General features: G+C 37.6%; 1 protein-coding gene across 1 annotated transcript; it reads right to left on the bottom strand.

Moving 5' to 3' along the window:
* Nucleotides 1-87: 87 nt before the first annotated feature.
* On the bottom strand, nt 88-17751 carry rapgef4a (Rap guanine nucleotide exchange factor 4a). The gene is made up of 28 exons (XM_088414935.1): nt 17589-17751; nt 13996-14058; nt 12314-12378; nt 11219-11269; nt 11032-11138; nt 10339-10460; nt 10080-10263; nt 9929-10013; nt 8833-8893; nt 8655-8731; nt 8434-8580; nt 7225-7340; nt 6913-6998; nt 6003-6081; nt 5770-5920; nt 5134-5222; nt 5004-5034; nt 4862-4940; nt 3499-3645; nt 3310-3407; nt 3116-3241; nt 1801-1979; nt 1641-1731; nt 1512-1562; nt 1338-1425; nt 1195-1259; nt 1066-1120; nt 88-585 (listed from the first exon to the last, which is right to left on the bottom strand). The coding sequence occupies exons 2-28, from the start codon at nt 14012-14014 to the stop codon at nt 458-460; spliced, it is 2577 nt and encodes an 858-aa protein (XP_088271061.1). The 5' UTR covers nt 14015-14058; nt 17589-17751; the 3' UTR covers nt 88-457.
* Nucleotides 17752-18470: the final 719 nt, after the last annotated feature.

Genomic DNA, 18470 nt, shown 5'->3' with positions numbered 1-18470 from the left:
AAGAACGACGTGGTTCTACTGGTTCTTTTTTGTTGCATGAATGTTAAGCAAGCCGGGCGCTTCAAGAATGACTCCAACAAATTCATCTGCATGCTAAATGGCAAAATAAATATTTATGTATTTACATCACAGAACAGGCTCACAAATATGTATAAATAATATTTCTTTAAAAAAAAGAACGGATATTGAGATGTTTAAAGCATCACATACTGATTATATCTGAAACATTACATAATAACATACAATAAGGTCCCAGAGAAATGTTTACCTGCTTTCCTGAATTTATCTTCTCTATGAGCAATATTTTGCTTACTGAGAGTGGCTGTGGTGCAAATATACTGCGGTAAAAACCTCAATATTTTGGAAACAGCGCCTCATTATCTCTGATTAGGTCCTCAGAGTGATTGTCTATGTTGGAGGTAAAGCAACGGTGGCAGTGACGCTTCCCTGAGGGCTATCAAGATTTGCGAGCTTCCAGTCCGTGCGAGAGTTGGCTCAGTGTTCTTTGGTTGTCGATCACGCTGAATTGACGCACATAGCGCCACACGTCAGGGTGGCTCTTGTTCACCAAGGGTGACCCTGGACCTAGCCAAATAAAACAAAAGTTATTGTTTATGCTCACTCATATCGATACGGAAAACACAATTAGGCCATTTGTGTGTGTGTGTGTATATATATATATGTGTGTATTTTGCATCGTTAAGCAGCACAATTATGGATAAGACTGGTTATTCTTTACAACTTGCTGCTTATTGCAAAACGACTTGAATTTAATGCCACAATCCAGCGCTGATATAGACATTTATTTGCTCAAGCCAAAGCAATAAAGTTGGCCAAATAATTGTGGATGATTTGTATCTCAAGGCACTGCTGTGCAGTGCTGTACAAGCATTGCTTTGACGCCATCTTGTGGCAACTTGGTGCGAATGAACTATGTTGAAGCAAATTGAAGAGCTTCAATTGTGCAGGTTACATAATACGGCAGATCAAGAGATACATTTTGTCATTCTCGCAGTCAAGGATAGGATCTTATTCCAAACGCTAGTTAGCATCTGTGTGACTTACTGAATGGCTGGCTCCGACAATATCTCACAATCTTCACTGTATTCGCTATCATCCGCTAGGTGACAAAATACATACAAATTAAACAACCAAAAGCATTTGCGGTCCGCTGTAAGTCAGCTGGAACTTTACCATTTTTTCAAAATTGACCAAATTGTCAATAAAGGTCTTGTTGCCCTCGTGAATGAAAGTCATATCTGGAAAGAAGAAAAAAGGAGAAGCCCGGTTTGAGTCCAAACATGCTGAGCCGCTGTGACAACAAACACCTTGCTGACCTTTGATCAGGAGCGGCATGAAAGGGATGATGGGAGCTTGTAGTTTGGCAACCAGAAGTCTGTACACTCGATGGTTCCTGGATGGATCCTGTCCAAAAACCCATCCGTGACAACTTCTCAATTCATAGTTCCACATGCAAGACAACAGATGTTCTGACTTTTTTGTTGGTTTACCATTAAATTCTCAAATTCTTCATAGAGCTTCTTGAATTTGCTGGGAAGTTTCTGGAAGGACAGTGAAGGAGGAGAGTCAGAATATGAGTTTTTTTTTTGTTTTGTTTTTTATGGGTGGGGGGCACTAACCTCCCAGGTCTGATTCAGCCTGCTCACCGCTGGGTTACTGAGCCCCATAACAATAGCAAAGAAGGCATTCAAGTTCCTGTGCTCCTTGCAGCTTTCGGCACACAAGAAAAGTAGTCAACGCAGTTCGAGTGGCGAGACAAGGTGAAGCGATTACTCTTACTAGGATGCGATCTTGATGAACTTTTTGAGAAGCTGCACCCTCTTGCTTAGCTGGGGGCAAAGGCAGACCTCCGTGATCACCCAAAACTGAAGCTCATTGAACCTCTTGAGGAACAGGTCCAGGTTCACAGTGCTTTTCTTCACATTTTGCCTCCCAAAGATGTGGTAGATAAGTTCCAGCTGCCAATACAGTGGTTGTGTTGATTTTTAGGGGCAAAAAAAAAAGTTGTACGAGACTCTAAATTGATCATTTTTGCCACATTTTATGCTTCAAATTCAATGAACATGTGCTCCTTCTCTTGGCCGCTTGAGGGCAGTAAAACCTATAAGGAGCTAGTAAAACAAAAAAAAACACTATTACTTTTTTTCATGTGTTGCTTTACATTTTATGTTCAAATAAAAGTATTTAAACTTATTTATCAGTTTTCCGCTGTAAAAAGTTAATATTGTGTCTATATTTAATTTGATGATTTGTTTTCCTTGCACACCAAATACTTTTAAAAACACATTTTTCCACTTGCTGTTGATCGAAAATTTACATCACATGGGCTGCAGGCTCAGCTTACAGCCAATCACAGCTCAGCTTGTGAATGACACTTTACCCCGCAGGTTAACGGATAACGGCCAATCATGGCTCCCCTGTTGGTCATGTGACATCAGTTCATATGTCCTTGTCAGGTAACAGAAAGTGGCAACATGTGTTTTTAAAAAGTATTGGTTGTTCATGAAAATTAATTGTCATCAAATTAAACATCAACAAAATATACATTTTACTGCTGAAGTAAACTAACATTTTTGAAAAATAATTTCCATGTTTTTTTTTTCTCCTATCCGCATCTAGATGCGATTTTTTTTTCATTTTTAACAAACATGAGCAATTACGTCATCTAAAATCACAATATGTAATAGCTTATTTATGATAACGTATGAAAAAGCAATCAAATTAGTACCAAAGTATTACAAACTCACTCCTTAAAATTGCTAAATAAATTGATGATCTATAAAAGGAAATAAGAAAATAATTGCCCAATTGTGCCACAAGGCGGTGCCAAAGCACTTCTTTTCTACTGGACATTATCTGCTACAATCTGGTGGCATTTCATGACGTTTCAGAAAAAACAAAAACAAATCACTGACTACATTTCTCTACATTTTTTTTTCTTCTTCCCATAATGAAAGCTATCCTAACACATAGATCGGGGCCAGTAAAATAAACGATTCATACGTTCACCAACACAATCTAATGAAATTGATTCTATCTTTCACAAAGATTTAAGGGGCATTATTACATAAGAATTTGTAGGTACTCAACTAACCTCATGAACACAGTTAAAAAGCTCCCAGTCATATAATGTCAAATGGTAGGCGACAGCTTTGGTGCTCATCCACTCAAAAGTGGACAAAGAGCCTGCAGTCGGACCCTCCTGCTCGGGCAGGGGCGTCTAGATAGAAAAAAAAAATGTTAAAATGGAAACATAACAAAATGGAATGGAAGAATCTGTACACGCACCAAAGAATCCAGCTGATCCTTGTAGCAGGCAAAAAGACGCCCATTGACGGTGAGAGTGGAGAACACAGAAACATCGGTGGCTTTGAACACAACTTTATCTGCCCACAAAATACATTACAGTCAGCAACATTTTTCTTTTCAATTAGCACATGCGATGGATGAAGATTAAGGCCTTGGGAACGCTCTCACCTCCAGCCGAGCTGAGACCCACCAGTAGGAGGTCCTCGGCTGAGCTCATCTTATCGGCCACGGCGTGCAGGACCTCGCCGACCGAGGCGGAGACGAGCGCGCGGATTGTGATGTAGGTGTGGTCGCGAAAGAACACTCGGAACAAAACTGAGGACGAAAGAGGAGAGACGACCTCAATGGAGAAAGCAAATAACAGAGTGAGGATTACGGACCCATTTTTAGGGAGCTGAACATGATTTATTTATACCCAACATTTAGGTTTGAATGAAAGACCCCCAAATTTGGTTTGATTTGACCCAATACGAAAGAAAAAAATCCTTGGCAGGTTATGCTCTTTTTGGTTCATAATATTAAAAAAAAATCAGTGCACTAAAAACTGCTGAGGAAAAAAATAACCCAATTAAGTGTAAAAAAAAAAAAATAAAAAGTTTCTGATTCGTTTTGTTTTTCATACTATTTTTTTTTATTACAAAACAGCATTTTTTTTTTTTTTTTTAAGATTTTCTTATATAAAACAACCACATTTCTTTTTAGGTTGTTTTGAGCAAAATACTCCTGAAAGTTCCACCAAATTAACCCAAATAATTTTTGTCATTTTTTACACATATCCAGTCTTGGGTTTGGGGAGTGGTTTGTGTGTTTTTACATTTTAACCCAACATTTAGGTTTAAATATATTATTATTATTTAAATATTTGTGTAACCCAAAAACTTGGGTTGATTCCTTTTCCACCCGGTTAAGGATAACCAAATTATGGGTCATAAAATGATTAATCCAATATTGGGTCATTTTGATGCAATATTCTGTGTTGTTTCATTAAAAAAAAAAAAATTGAGGTACATGATCAACCTTTTTTTTTCAGGTTATTTTATCCAAAACGAACCTGCACGTTGGGTTAGGAATAACCCAGTTGTGGGTCATTAAATGATCAACCCAATATTGGGTAGTTTTGATCCAGTATTCTGCGTCATTTTATTGAAATAAAATAAAAATTGAGGTGCATGACCAAACTTTTTTTCAGGTTATTTTATCCAAAACAAACATGCACGTTGGGTTCGGAATAACCCAGTTATGGGCCATAAAATGATCAACCCAATATTGGGAAATTTTGACCCAACATTCTGGGTTGTTTTATATAAATAACCCAATTTTTGAGGTATATAACAACCTCATTTTGGGGGATTATTTTGTTCAAAACAAATCATAAAGTTGAGTCAAATTCATCTTTTGATTGGTTTATTTCTAACCCAACTGTTCTTCACAGTCTGCAATTCTATAAGATATATTTATATATTTTTACTTGTAGGATTTTTTTTGTTCATAATTTTAAAGTTAGGAAAGCATTTTTTTTTTTTATTCTCACTTTCGTCGTTGCTCTTAACAGGCTGACACTTTTGCAGCTTGTCATCGCCTCGATTGAACTGCTCCAGTAAGACGTTGTGCTGTAAAAAAACGAATTCCGATGACTTCTGATCAGAATCCGAATCAAGGTTTTTAAAGAGTACCTTTCGGTGTGAAGTTCTGGCATCATCAGCGCTGATATGCGGGTGGGGGGAAATGCAAATCAGAATTGGTTTGATTGGACCTCTTCTAACCACCAAATCAAAAGGTATTTTTTATAATGATAAAACATACTTGTACTTTACAATTTTTTCCAGCTCTGGAAGTTGCTCACTGAGTGGTGGAAGTGCTTTGGCGTCATTCGATACAGCCAGAAGAAAGTCCTGCAAAAAATCAATGCATAACAAGACAAAACGCGAACAGGGAGCATGGAAAAATATTTTGGAAAAAAACAAAAATCATAAGAGATCTTCACTAAACCATGAAAATAATTTGACCGTGCCGAGCCTGTGCTCTATTTACCATTTAAGGCTACAACTAACAATTACTTGAATAATGGATTATTTGTCAATTAATTGATGTATCAAATTTTATTCAAGTAATTTAGAATCATTATAAAAAAACACCTTAAACAGACCACTAAATTATGAAAATAATCTGACCATGCCTGTGCTCTATTTAGTATACAAAACTAAAAATAACTATCAGTTTAATAATTGATTAATTTGTTGATAAATAAATGAATCAGATTTTTTTAATCATGTCACCTTATTTAAAAAATGACAATAAAAAAATATTATATATATATATATATATATATATATATATATATATATATGAAAATATGGGTGTGTAGACTTTTGAAACCCATTTCCTTATATCAGGAATAAATAGTATTGCTAGTATTGCTTCTCTGGAGCCGACACTGACCTCCAGGAAGCCCAGCGAGGCATCTTCCTCTTGCAGATGATCTCCATGCAAGGCGGCCCACCGCAAGACCAGGTGGATCACACGCCGCTTGTTGTTGAGCGTATAGTCCAGCTTCTCCTGCTGGGAGCCTTGCGAGGCCTGCGCATGGTAGGTGGTCACCAGATAAGGACCACATAAGATCTGGAAGATTGCGTTAGTTACTTCGATGCGATTGAAGAACGGCCAAAGGATATTGGGCCATCAGGGCTGGACAGAGTTGCAGGTTGGGCATGAAGACGCAGTGCATGAGCACAAAGTCATCCAAGGCGGCATCTGGTGGAGATAAACGCAATATCAAACAGGGCTTTCGTGCATGCAGGATTACTGTAGGAACTGTACACGTGGAATGGAGAATGGAAACTGGAGGAAAAAATCGCTTGAACAACAGACTGAATTGAGCAATTTTGCATTGGAACGTAGCCTAGTTGTGGAATCACTAAAAATCACCCCGACATTTTTTGGTTATTTAGCCCCAAAAGTTGGTTCAAACAAGCGACACGTCAAACGACGGGATTTACGGGAGGATCGTTTGTTCTAATCAAACCCTCAAAACCATAAAAAAAAAAAATCTCAACTTTGGGGGAAAGGCATTTCAAAAATGAGCCATTTTTGAGAGGTTGTTTTCTGCAAAGCAAACCAGAAAGGTCAAATTGAGCCAAATATTGGGGCACTGATATTTTGGAACCCATAATTGGGTTATTTTAACCCAACTTATTTTAGACTGTAGGCCAGAAAACTAATCAAGAAATGCAAGCAAAAACTTAAATTTGGGTTCTAAATATAACAAAATTCAATGGACTCTAAAAAAAAAAAAAACAAACAAAAAAAACAACAACAATTTGGTTAGAAAATAATAACCCTATCATGGATCCAAAATCAACAAATCCTTTGCGGTTTACACAGACGAAAAAGGACAGGAAAAAGGACAGACGAAATAGCTGTGTCCATTTTGTCATTGCATCCCACCCAAACTCCAGACATCATTGGAAAGGCCAGTATGTCCTCCAGTGAGCACACTAGGACTTAGCTGGGTAGCTTCCACGAGTCAACCGAAATAGACAAATGTCCACAAATGTGGACACGAATGAATGAACCAGACCTTACCTGACTCCGAAAACTGGGAATCCATTCGCATCATCTCCAGCAGGTGCTCCAAAATTTTTTCCGGTGTCCCTGACATGACCTTGTACCTGGAGCACAACATTAAAAAAAAACATAAATTTAACACCTAAAACGTGGCCATTAAATGCAATCCTGCAATCGGTCTAGAATTGTATTAAGGATGTAACATTAATTGAATGAATCCTATTTCCTCACGTGAACGTTGGTGTTTGTTTTCCCCTATCGGTAAAGCAGTTTATTTCCGAGTTAACTCTGAAACGCTCTCCTTATATTGCCAATAATATCAATATTCACTTGTGATGAGAGGTTTCGGCTCCATGGTTGGAAGCTCGACCGCTGCTGAGACTCTTCTCCAAGACAAGGACGTCCTGGCCGTGCTCCTTAAGGCGCACTGTGTTGGCCTCCACGTCCTGCAGACACACAAGAAACTCACTTGAAAATGACAAACAATTCTTTTAACTTGCCAGCAGAGGGCACTGCAACAGGAGTGAGCGTGGGAGTAGCTTTATGCTTCTCATTTATTTGTTGCAAAGCGCCTCCGTTGAAAAAGAAAATAAATCGCCCCGAACCAACTTACTGGTGACTATGAATGAGATTATTGTTGATGAAAATGTGTTCTTTTTAATAATTACAAAAGAAAAGGTCATTTAAATCCATTTTCAGGAAATGTTAGATTACATCTGGTTTGGAATCTGAAAAAAAAAAGGCATCAAAGTGCCTGAAATACAGAAAATATGAAATTAAGAAAATTTGTCAAACCTTTTTCAAACTAGAAATATGTTTGAGCAACTGAATCGTTTGATTCTAAAAAACAAAAAGAATAAATAATAACAAATGTAAATTGATCTGGGTAAAATCAACCCAATTTTCTGAATAGTTTTATATACCACAACCAAATTTTCTTTAGGTTGTTTTGTACAAAAGTTACCAAATTTTCAGGTTACTTTGTATAAAATATCCAAAACGTTGGGTCAAACTGATTAGGGTCAGGGACTACTTTTAATTTCATTTTTAGGTTATTTTTTATCCAACTGTTATTCGAGGGGATGTCATAAAATGACTCACCAAATTCAATTTTGAAATGTAATATTCAAGCGAAAGCTAAAAAATGTTTGTTTACTTCTATTTTTTTTGTGTTCATAACATAACAAAAATGTATGCACTCTCAAAACATTTGGGTTGAAAAAAAAGCCCAACCGAGGATCAAAACCTTTTTTTTTTTGCGCACAAAAATAAGGTCAAATTGTAAAAGCATCTGGGTAATGTTGGGTTATTTTCGACCAAACTTTTAAATTGCTGGGTGGCCAATTTTTATAATTTCCTAATGAGACGCAACCCATCCATTTGCGTCCATTGTTGTGTCCGTTTTGTATTTGTAACCCAAACATAACCCAATTTACACAAATGACCCAACTTTCTGGGTTGCAGAAAAACTTTTTATGCATATTGACGTGCGTTCATAATGTTTCACGCTCATAACACGGCTGTCCAAAAGAAACCAACCCTCAAAATCCTGTTGAAATCCTCTTTGTCCACTCTCAGGAAGTGACAGTTGTCCTCTCTCAGAACAATGGAGGCGGCGCGGGGGGCGTCGTTGACAAGCGCCAGCTTACCAAAGTCGTCTCCCTCATGCAGCGCGCACACAACGCCCTACGGGGTCAACAGCGAGCCGTCAGCTAGCCAAAACAAACAACGGCGGCGATTTTCCCGGAAAAACCACGGACTTTTCCGTAGATGACCACGTTGACTGAGCCTTTGAGGATAATGTACCAGGATGTGCCCTCCTCGCCTTGGCTGAACACTGCAAAATTGAAAAGGAAAGGAATCGAAGAAATTCTTCATCCCTGTCAGCTTTTTGGAACTGCAAGTGAATAGGACCTTTCATTTTGTCATGTTACTTACGCACTGTTCCCGCTTTGGCGTGGGACTCAAAAATGAGCACCCCCATCAGTTCTCGCTTGACCTGCGCAGAGACGAGCAATAAACTATCAAAAGTCAAAAGCGAGGCTAAAAAAAAATATGTTTCACGGTTTTTAACTCATTCAGACCGGTATTCAAGAGTCCAAACAATGAAAGCCTTGTACGTATGGACATATTTTTCCAATTTCTCTCAAGGTTTTTTGCTAAAGGAGGGTTTAAAAATGGCTGCTACTTTTGCTACGCGGGTGCCACCTAGTGTCCGAAATAAGAAACGACACCACCATTTTATTCTGTTCAACTTTCTTTGCACTTCACTGTGCTACTTGAAAAAACATTGTACACCCGCATATTTTGACTTTTTAGTTCATCTTATGTGTTTTATAGAAAATATGTATTTTATGAACAGATGAACAAAAGTCATAGCATATTTCCATTCATTTCATGCAATTTAAGGCAAATGTTATGCTGGGGCATCAAAAATGAAGTTTTAATTTTACTTTATTTATCTTTAATTATATATGCGTATATATAAAGAGCGCAGAAATTAAATCCCAGGCTTTATTTTTTTTTTCATGTGTTTGCCTAAAGGAGGGTCTAAAAGTAGCTGAATGAATTAAGAACTCAGTCGTTTTAAGTAAATAAGTACTAAAGTAAGCATCATTTTAAGTAATAAAGTAGAAAAGTAAACAATTCGCACCAAAGTACTCCAACACTCGAGGTACTGAAGTATGAAATAAATTAATCACTTTAGCACTTAATTACATAAATTAATCAAGAGTACTTTGTTAATTTAGTACCAGACATTTTTAGATTCTCCTTTAGTCCAGCACTTGGAAAATAATATAAAAATATATATATATTTTGTATACGCTTGAGTTTGAACATCTTTTCGCCAAACACTTGAAAATATTTGTGAAAAAAAATACCAAGGATTGAATGTCTGGACTCTTGAAAAACATCTGCCAAAAATGGGTAAAGTAACCAAGTTACTGTGGCAACACTGTTTGTTTGCATACTGTTTGTTTGTATTCTAATTAATTTCCTTACACAATGAAAACCAGTGAAAAAGTGTACTCACCGTAGTGGAAAGGTGCGCCAAGGCCTTGATGTGGAGCAGCTCCTCATAAATGATCTCCAAATCCTCTTCTGTTCTCTCAGACGGGCTGCAAATAGTGAAGATGTTCAAACGTCACAAAAACGACCCGAGAGGAATTTGCCGGCAACTTTACCGTTTCCTTAGGATGGTCCTCATGTAGGCATCGGGTGCCATCTGCGAGAGGAGCATCAAAGTATCCTGCAGCTCCTCTTGGCTCTCCATCCTCTCCTCCTCGCCAGGTAAGGCGGACTCCTCATCGTCATGGCCCAGGAAGCGGTAGAAAATGTACTTGTCCTGGAAGCTTGGTTCCTGCTCCACTGGGTCACATTTACGGAATGCACAGTGAAGATATCGCGCTTGTGGGAAGGCGGGCTTCGCCGGAGTTGTCTCACCTTGGCAGAGAACGCCCTCCTCCAGAAGCACCTGCCACATGGCCACGGCTTGCAGGCGAGAGTGCACAATGGAGCTGTGCTGCATCTGCCAGTCCACCATTTCCGTTCCTACGCAACACTGCCTGGTAGAACACATTTATGATAGATAAATAAATGGAATGAATTGGATTTGTTTGTCATTTTAACCCTTGTGTTGTATTTTGATCATTCTCGCAGTATTTTAGCCAAAGAATGGCTAACAAAGTGGTCACGCCATGTTGAACTCTGGCATGTTGTCATCATCTGGGTGAAATTTCAGCTCCCTAATGGCGTCTTTCAATGCTTTCCAATTCAAGTGGAATGCCTTTAATGTCAAGATCAAAGGATCGGACAAAATACGACAAAACATTCAAAATCAGAATACATTGTCATTTGGAATGCAATTCAACCGTTGAACACTAGATGGTGACACAACCTATTGAGTTGGAGACATAAATTTAAAAGAAGAAGAACAAAAAACACTTAATTCAGTATTTCAACCTAATTTTTAGCTGTAGGTTCATTTTACAAAGTACACTTTTGGACCATGATGAGAAAAACAAGAATTTGTTCACAATAAACAGAAGAATCGCTATACTGTACATTTTTTGTGTTATCAACTGTTTTTGGGGAAAAAAAAGCATTGTCCACCCTGAAATATTGTGCTCAATTTACCTGTAGGTTTTCAGATGGTACTTTCTGTCTCGGATCAAATGAGGCGCTTTGGAGAGGATGGCGTCACGGAGAACCTTCCCTGCACGCAGGATCTTTTCAGAGGGCACCTGAAGTCCAAAATGTAAAAAGGGTCAATTCCGTAGCACAAGGTACAATGCATTAGTTGGCTTGGTTTTTCCGTCTGTACCTGGGAGAGACGTTGACTGCGCGCTTTAACTGGACTGTCGATCAAGGACCTCTATGGAAAAAAAATGTCATGGCTGAAATATGCATATCATTTTAAAAGTCATTTGTGTCCACAGTTGTGTCCATTTTGTTTTAGCAGGACAAACATAAGCCAATGTCTCAACATTCTGGGTTGTTTTGTGTAAAACAGACAAATTTTTTTGGTTGTTCTGGATGCAAAAATGAACCACTTTTCAGTTAGGTCAAATCGACCCAAATATTGGGTCAGTCCTTTTATGACCCATATTTGGGTTATTTTTAACCCAACTGGGTAGGTGAACAAATACGAATTACAAGTGAAAGCTATAAAACATTTGTTTACTTCTATTGTCTTTTTTGTTTTTGGCTCATAAGAGAAAAGAGTTGCCTGCACTCTCAAAACAGCTGGGTTAAAATTAATAACCCAATTACTGGTCAAAAACGTTTTTTTTTTCAACAAAAAAAAAAAGGTAGCATTTGCACATATTCACCCATAATTGGGGTATTTTTGCCTTGTTTTTAGATTTCTGGGTGGCCATTTTTATTCATCATTCACAATAATAAATCATTAACTGGACAGGTGACGAGAGGTGGCACATGACAAATTCTAGCATGGGGGCTTTTTACAATAATGAAATTGAATAACCCACTAAACATAATTTGTTTTATGACCTTATATTTTCCTGAAACAATTCATGAATTCCATAATTATTTTTAAAAGATTTTCGCATGTTTGTTTATTTGTTTTACTTCAAATCTTCCCTAAAGTACCCCCAATTTGAGAACAACTGGCCTGGTACTATTTCCTGTTTGAGACTATCAATCAGCCGGAGTGTCATGTTATGTAAGGCGGGCAGGAAAGGACAAACAACGGCAAGGTGGGACAGGATGGACTCCAATCACAATCATATTTAAAGCGACTTTAAACAAACGCCACATTCTAGGCTTATTTCTATTTATGCAGCGAGCGTAACGGATGTCGTTACGTCGGGTGATAAGGAAGCCCTGTTGTGAAAGTCAAGTGGATAAACACAAGCTTGTGATTGCGCTCCATGGCGGGACAGAAAAGAGAAATTACCTTATTTGGATGTTCGGAGGGAGACGCAAACAAGTTGCTACTTATGTTCTCTTTGTCCGCCATTCCTGCGTGGGAGAGCAGTAGAATCACTCCATCACTTTTTTTATTTACTGAATATTTTCATATTTAAAGTAGTGAAAGTGACCTAAGTCACTCGAGGTTGCATAAAAGTGCGGTGTCGGCACTTCGGCTTGAAAACATGTTTAATTTACACACATGAGAAAATTGTCGTGAAATGAAAGCGCAAAAGCGAGCGGCCCTTTCCCAACTGCGTGATTCTTGGATGATTTCTTAATGTGGTCATGCATAGTGCATATTGCGAAGCACTTCACAGTACAGTACAAAAAAATAAAAAATAAAAAAAAAAAGACAAGTGAGGTTCCTGCAGGGATTTATTTGGGATAAATCAAATGATTTTTTAGACAGTTAAAATCATGATCAACATTTTCAACATGGTAGACCAAATGATATGTAATGATAATAAGGATCTGTCTATCCATCTATCTATCTATCTATCTATCTATCTATCTATCTATCTATCTATCTATCTATCTATCTATCTATCTATCTATCTATCTATCTATCTATCTATCTATCTATCTATCTATCTATCTATCTATCTATCTATCTATAGCTAGCTAGCAAGCTAGCTGGATAGCTATTATGCATTCAAAGCCTCAATCTATCTATCTATCTATCTATCTATCTATCTATCTATCTATCTATCTATCTATCTATCTATCTATCTATCTATCTAGTTAGCTAGTTAGCTAGCTAGCTATGTAGCTAGCTATTATGCATTCAAAGCATCTATCTATCCATCCATCCATCCATCCATCCATCTATCTATCTAAACAAACAACACAAACAAACAAAACTTCCCAAAAAGTGCTTGCATTTATTTATTTTTTGTGCCTTTCTATAGTAATTTTTCATTCATAACGTTTAGCCAAACACTTCCGTAACTCATTCAGTGCCATTAACGGCTATAGATGGACTGGTGAAAAGTCAATCCTAAATTCTTGTGAAAATATACAAAACAAAAACACAAAATCAAACGGAATTTTTTTGTCTTTCCATTGTAATTTTTCATTTCAAATGTCACCAATGACGACGTTCCCGTGCGTCTGCTACCTAGTGTCAAAATTGAGAACATTCCAAATCGAATTTAGAGAATGAACGCAATATTTCCACAACTGCTAAATACTAAGAATGTAAAAAAAAATGTATATATTGCAATAACACTCTCAACTGGGTCAACATGTAAAAAAAAAAGACATCTTGGCTATTTGTCACTTTAAGTGCACGCGGGCAGAAAGCCAGCGCAAGAGCTTTGTTTGAACAAAGCCGGGTCAATATTAAGTTAACACGCTGCAGGAAAGCTTTAATAAACGTATCAGCCTTTAGAACAATGCAAGCACTGTAGACAGACGAGGTCTGGCAGACAGGAGGTCTGCTTAAACACTTTTACTCTTCTGGTGTGTGCAAAACATCACAATGCTGTCACACTAAAATGTCCATTCGCATCTGGCAGATCGGCAAGATATCACAAAAGCAATTTCCAAGGACTTCATCTGAACTAAAGCCCCGGCGTGAAGTTGGACAATAAAAGAAGGAATAAAAAGTGATAAAGTGGCGGATGATGCGTCTGAGAAACGATAACAATGACGCAAGTTACTCACTGTCAGCACCCGCCTCCATCACACCGCAGGGGGGACGAGGACGCCGACCACGAACTGATGATGCTGGTGGAACAAAGAAAGAAAAAAAAAAAAATCTGAAAAAACAGCTGATCGAACCATGATAAAAATTTATAGTCTCACTAAAAATGATAACATCACACTCGTCTCGCCACATAATAATCATCATACTGACTCATTTGGTCTCATTGTGCATTGTTTGAAAACACAGCTCGGAAAAAAATGCGTTAAATTCAATGCTCTTATGAATTATTGACCTACCAAAGGCCCTTATATAATCATTTTAATTATTTTAATTATTAAAGTACTAAAGTATCCGTTATTTTACATCACCCTTTTGGCCAAACACTTAAAAAAAACACACATTAAAATTAAGTATTTGTTTATATATTCATGTTTGTATTATAAATAAACAAATAGTAAATAAATAAATAAATATTCAGGATTGAATTGCATTAAAAAGGTTTGTCTTCAAAGAGCTTATTCAGGCAGCTCCTATCAGCTCTAAAATATAGAGCAAAAACAAATGTCCACTGGAGTGGACACAAGTGAAGAGGCAAGTGATATTTCCCAGATCATAGACATGTCCAAAACAATAAATAGACTTGCTTCCAAGATACCTCCAAAACATTGATTTGCATAAAAACATCAAACTGACCATATCTGAACACAAAAAGTTTCCACCCAATGAGCACACTAGAATCATCCCCTTGACGTTCATCTTGAAAGTCCAGCAAATGTGTCCGATACGGAAACTGGCTTTCATTTCGCCCTTTCATCTTGTTACGTAAGCGCTAGATTAGGGCATTTCTGAGCGAGCGCTTCGGCCTTTAATGGCATTCACCGTGCGGAGAGCCACCGAGTCATCGGAGCATGACGCTCTTATACATCATTGTTCCCTGCAGTCATCGCCCATCTTACGTAACGAGCGTCGTGCTCAACCCGTGCGGGCTTGTAAAAAAATGAATACATAAAAAAAAAGCACAGTGGCTAATTAGCCGTTCTAATTTTCAAGGTACCGTGAGCTGAGTTGAACTCTAAAAAACTAAAAAACACATGACCAAATTATGATGCTTTGGATACTTAAAAAAAGGGAAATTGTGTTGAAATCTGTCTCATGTCCGACCATCAAGCAAAAATCATCAGGAGATAAGCTTGAAAAGATTCACAAAGTAACTCCAGTGCTTGTTATTTTACCTCAAAATTCGTAAAAGTTTAAAACAATGTGCGAATTTGGTATTTTTGCAAGAAACTTGAAGTCATAATTTCGCAGGCCACCTTAAATGATGTGGCGGGCCGGATCTGGCCCCCGGGCCTTCAGTTTGACACCTGTGCTTGACACGATACTCTAACAGGATACTAACTGCCTGCTCTACAACTATAGAAGACGGTTTCATTAACATTTGTCTAAATTTTATCCGTCACATACACTACAAGTAAAACAAAGTCTTACTGTGGTTGAATTTACAAGAAAAAAAAGAACGTCTTTAATTAGGGAATGAAAAAACTTCTATCTTGCATTTCCTGGACAAGAGTCAGGCGGACGTTTGACGGACATGTGACGTGACGTCCATCCCGACGATTGCAAAGAAGGATGAAAACTGCAATTCTGTACGCAATCACGGGACGGATTTAATTATTGATTCTTAATCAATACCCAAACTTGCTTTGGAAATGAATTTTCTTTTGCAAGCCAGTTTGTCTTTGTTGACAATAATTGGGGATTAGCCTTGAACAAACAAGCTCAACCCACTGAGCCAATAATGTCGAGCCCTCCTGAGGGTTCAAACCTTTCAAGCTCAGCTTGGCTTGTCAATTTCCAGGAGGATTACATTTGTCACCGGTGCAAAAAGCACTCATCTCCTATACTTAATAATGACTTTTTGCGTCAACCCCCGCGTCCATTAAGGCCTACTTTGAGAGCATCGAGTTCAAATAAAGCTGACGTTTTTTTTTCCTATGCGCATATCGCACAATTTCAGAACATTGTATTTGGTTAACCGCTGAAAAAAATCTATTTTGATTCAACCTAGAGGATTCAAAACTTCGTTAGCTACTTTCGACGGTAGAACGTTCCCATGTTGTCGATAACTAATTTGATCAACTATTTTGCATGTGAAAATAACGTGTTTTGTAACTTGCTGTGGGATGAAAATGACATCATAGGTATTCGGGGCAACAGCCAATCACGGCTAACATTGCAAACGTCACATGCTCAAACCTAGATAATAGGTGAGCCGTGATTGGTCGTTACCCAAGTCTTGAGCACATGTGATGTCATTTTTAGGCGACGCCAAATGGCAAAAATATTAGATGCGCATGAAAAATAATTTTGTCATTAAAATTGTATACAAAATGTTGACAAGTGCTACATGAGTTGAGTATCCCTTGAAAAACAAACAAAAATTCTCTTTTTTTTAAGTTTCATTTTTTTGGATTGTTTCTTCTGTTGAAAAATAAATACATGAAATCGCTATTTGTTTTATTTTGTCTGACTTAGGAGGAGGAAAAACGTCAAGGAAAACAATCAAACTTTCCGACAAAAATCACAAGAAAATGATATGTTATGAAGGAAAATGTATAATCAAGTGAAGCTGCAATAATCAAACGCTGTAAAATAAATAAATAAATACATAAATAAAATCCTGCCTTGCTGGGCACACAATGACCTCGTAGGGGCAATGTGGTGCAAAAGTGGATTTGCACTTTTACAAGCTTGTACACATTTATGGTTTTATTTATTTATGGAAAATGCAACAACAGTCTTTGAAACAAAATTGTATATTTTATTTGATAATTTTACATCAATTCCAAGATTTAACTCAACTGAATGAGTTACAAGCTTAGTTGATGGAAAATGCAATTAATGCAATTAATCGCAATTGTAAAATTAATTCAATTCAAAAAAGCGACTTCAAAGCTTTTCACAGACTCCACAGATTAATTAGTTCGATTAATTACAGATTAATTCATCAATTTTTTTTAATCGCTTGACAGCACTACAAAATGTGGCATTCCTCATAATAAAACACATTTAGCACTATACAATTCATATACTACATTAACATTTATGACATTTTTAACTTGTTCACTGTCAGCCCAGTAAAAAGAATCTTTTACGTCTATCGCCGTCAATGGTATTGATGGAGTTAATTGACAGCTGCCTTATGGCTGCAACACTAAATAGTTGGCATGGTTAGTGATCTTTTATAGATAGAGAAGTTATAGACGTTTTAAAAGACAGAAAGAAAACATTTCCAGCCAAACTGGCGTGCATACTTGGAAGTGGCAAAAGCGCATTGTTGTGTTTACTTTCAGGCATTCTTCATGCATGAGGACATTGTTGCATTGTGAGCATCGGCGTGCATGAATGCACCACTTCATTTGGAATCCTCCACCCGACCTAACTCACATCCCATATATATATATATATATATATATATATATATATATATATATATATATATATATATATATATATATATATATATATATATATATATATATATATATATATAAATACACACTTTTTTTTTTTACACTATAAAAGTGGCAAATGAGAAAATGCTGCTCACCTGCTAGCGACGTATCTTTGCGGAGCTACTGGCGGTGAAGTCCGACACGCCTTCTTAATCCATCCATGGATTCCAAGTCACATCGGATGCTTCCCCTGTCACTCAGAGAGCAAAGTGAGCTGGCTCTTGTCATTCTCAAGAGTGCACACTGCTTCCCAGCAGTGGTTGCTAGGTGATTACTTAACACATTCTCCCTCCCTCTCTTTCGCTCCCCCCCTCCCTCACTCCCTCCCTTGCTTCCTCTTGGCTCCATCATCTTGGTTCAAATATTATTCAGAATAGATAAAACTGCTTTCTTCTAAAAGGAACCATGTTGAAGTGAGTTGAGGAGCTTCATCTAGTACATTACTGCCATTTTGTGGTATCCTACTACAGGGAACTATTTTAGAGTGAGTTGTAGAGTTTCATTGATTGCTTTTTTTCCTCATCTTAATGCAATAGGACTATGTTGAAGTGAGTCAAGTAGCTTCGTCTAGTGTTTTGTCACCATGTTAAGATCTCTTGGTGCCAAGTAAATATGTTGAAGTGAGTTGAGGAGCTCCGTGCAGTATTTTGCTGGCTTCTTGGTGCCAAGTAAATATGTTCATGTGTGTTGAGGAACTTTGCATAATGCTTTGCAGCCATCTTGTGCATCTTAATGCCAAGGAACTATGTTGAAGCGGGTTGTGTAGCTTCATCTTATGCTTTGCCGACATCTTGCAGCATTTTATTGCCAAGGAACTATGTTAGAGGTGAAGAAATTCATGTAGTATTTTGCCACCATATTCTAGTATATTGCTACCAAATAATGATGTTAAAGTGATCTGAGGAGCTTCGTATAGGGTTTTGCCACCATCTTGTAGCTTCTAACTATGTTAAGAGTTGAGGGGGTTCATGCAATAC

The sequence above is a fragment of the Hippichthys cyanospilos genome, chromosome 5, assembly GCF_059441005.1.
Source record: "Hippichthys cyanospilos isolate Australia breed blue-spotted pipefish chromosome 5, RoL_Hcya_1.0, whole genome shotgun sequence".
Classification (NCBI taxonomy): domain Eukaryota; kingdom Metazoa; phylum Chordata; class Actinopteri; order Syngnathiformes; family Syngnathidae; genus Hippichthys; species Hippichthys cyanospilos.
This window is presented reverse-complemented; position numbering and strand designations above follow the sequence as displayed.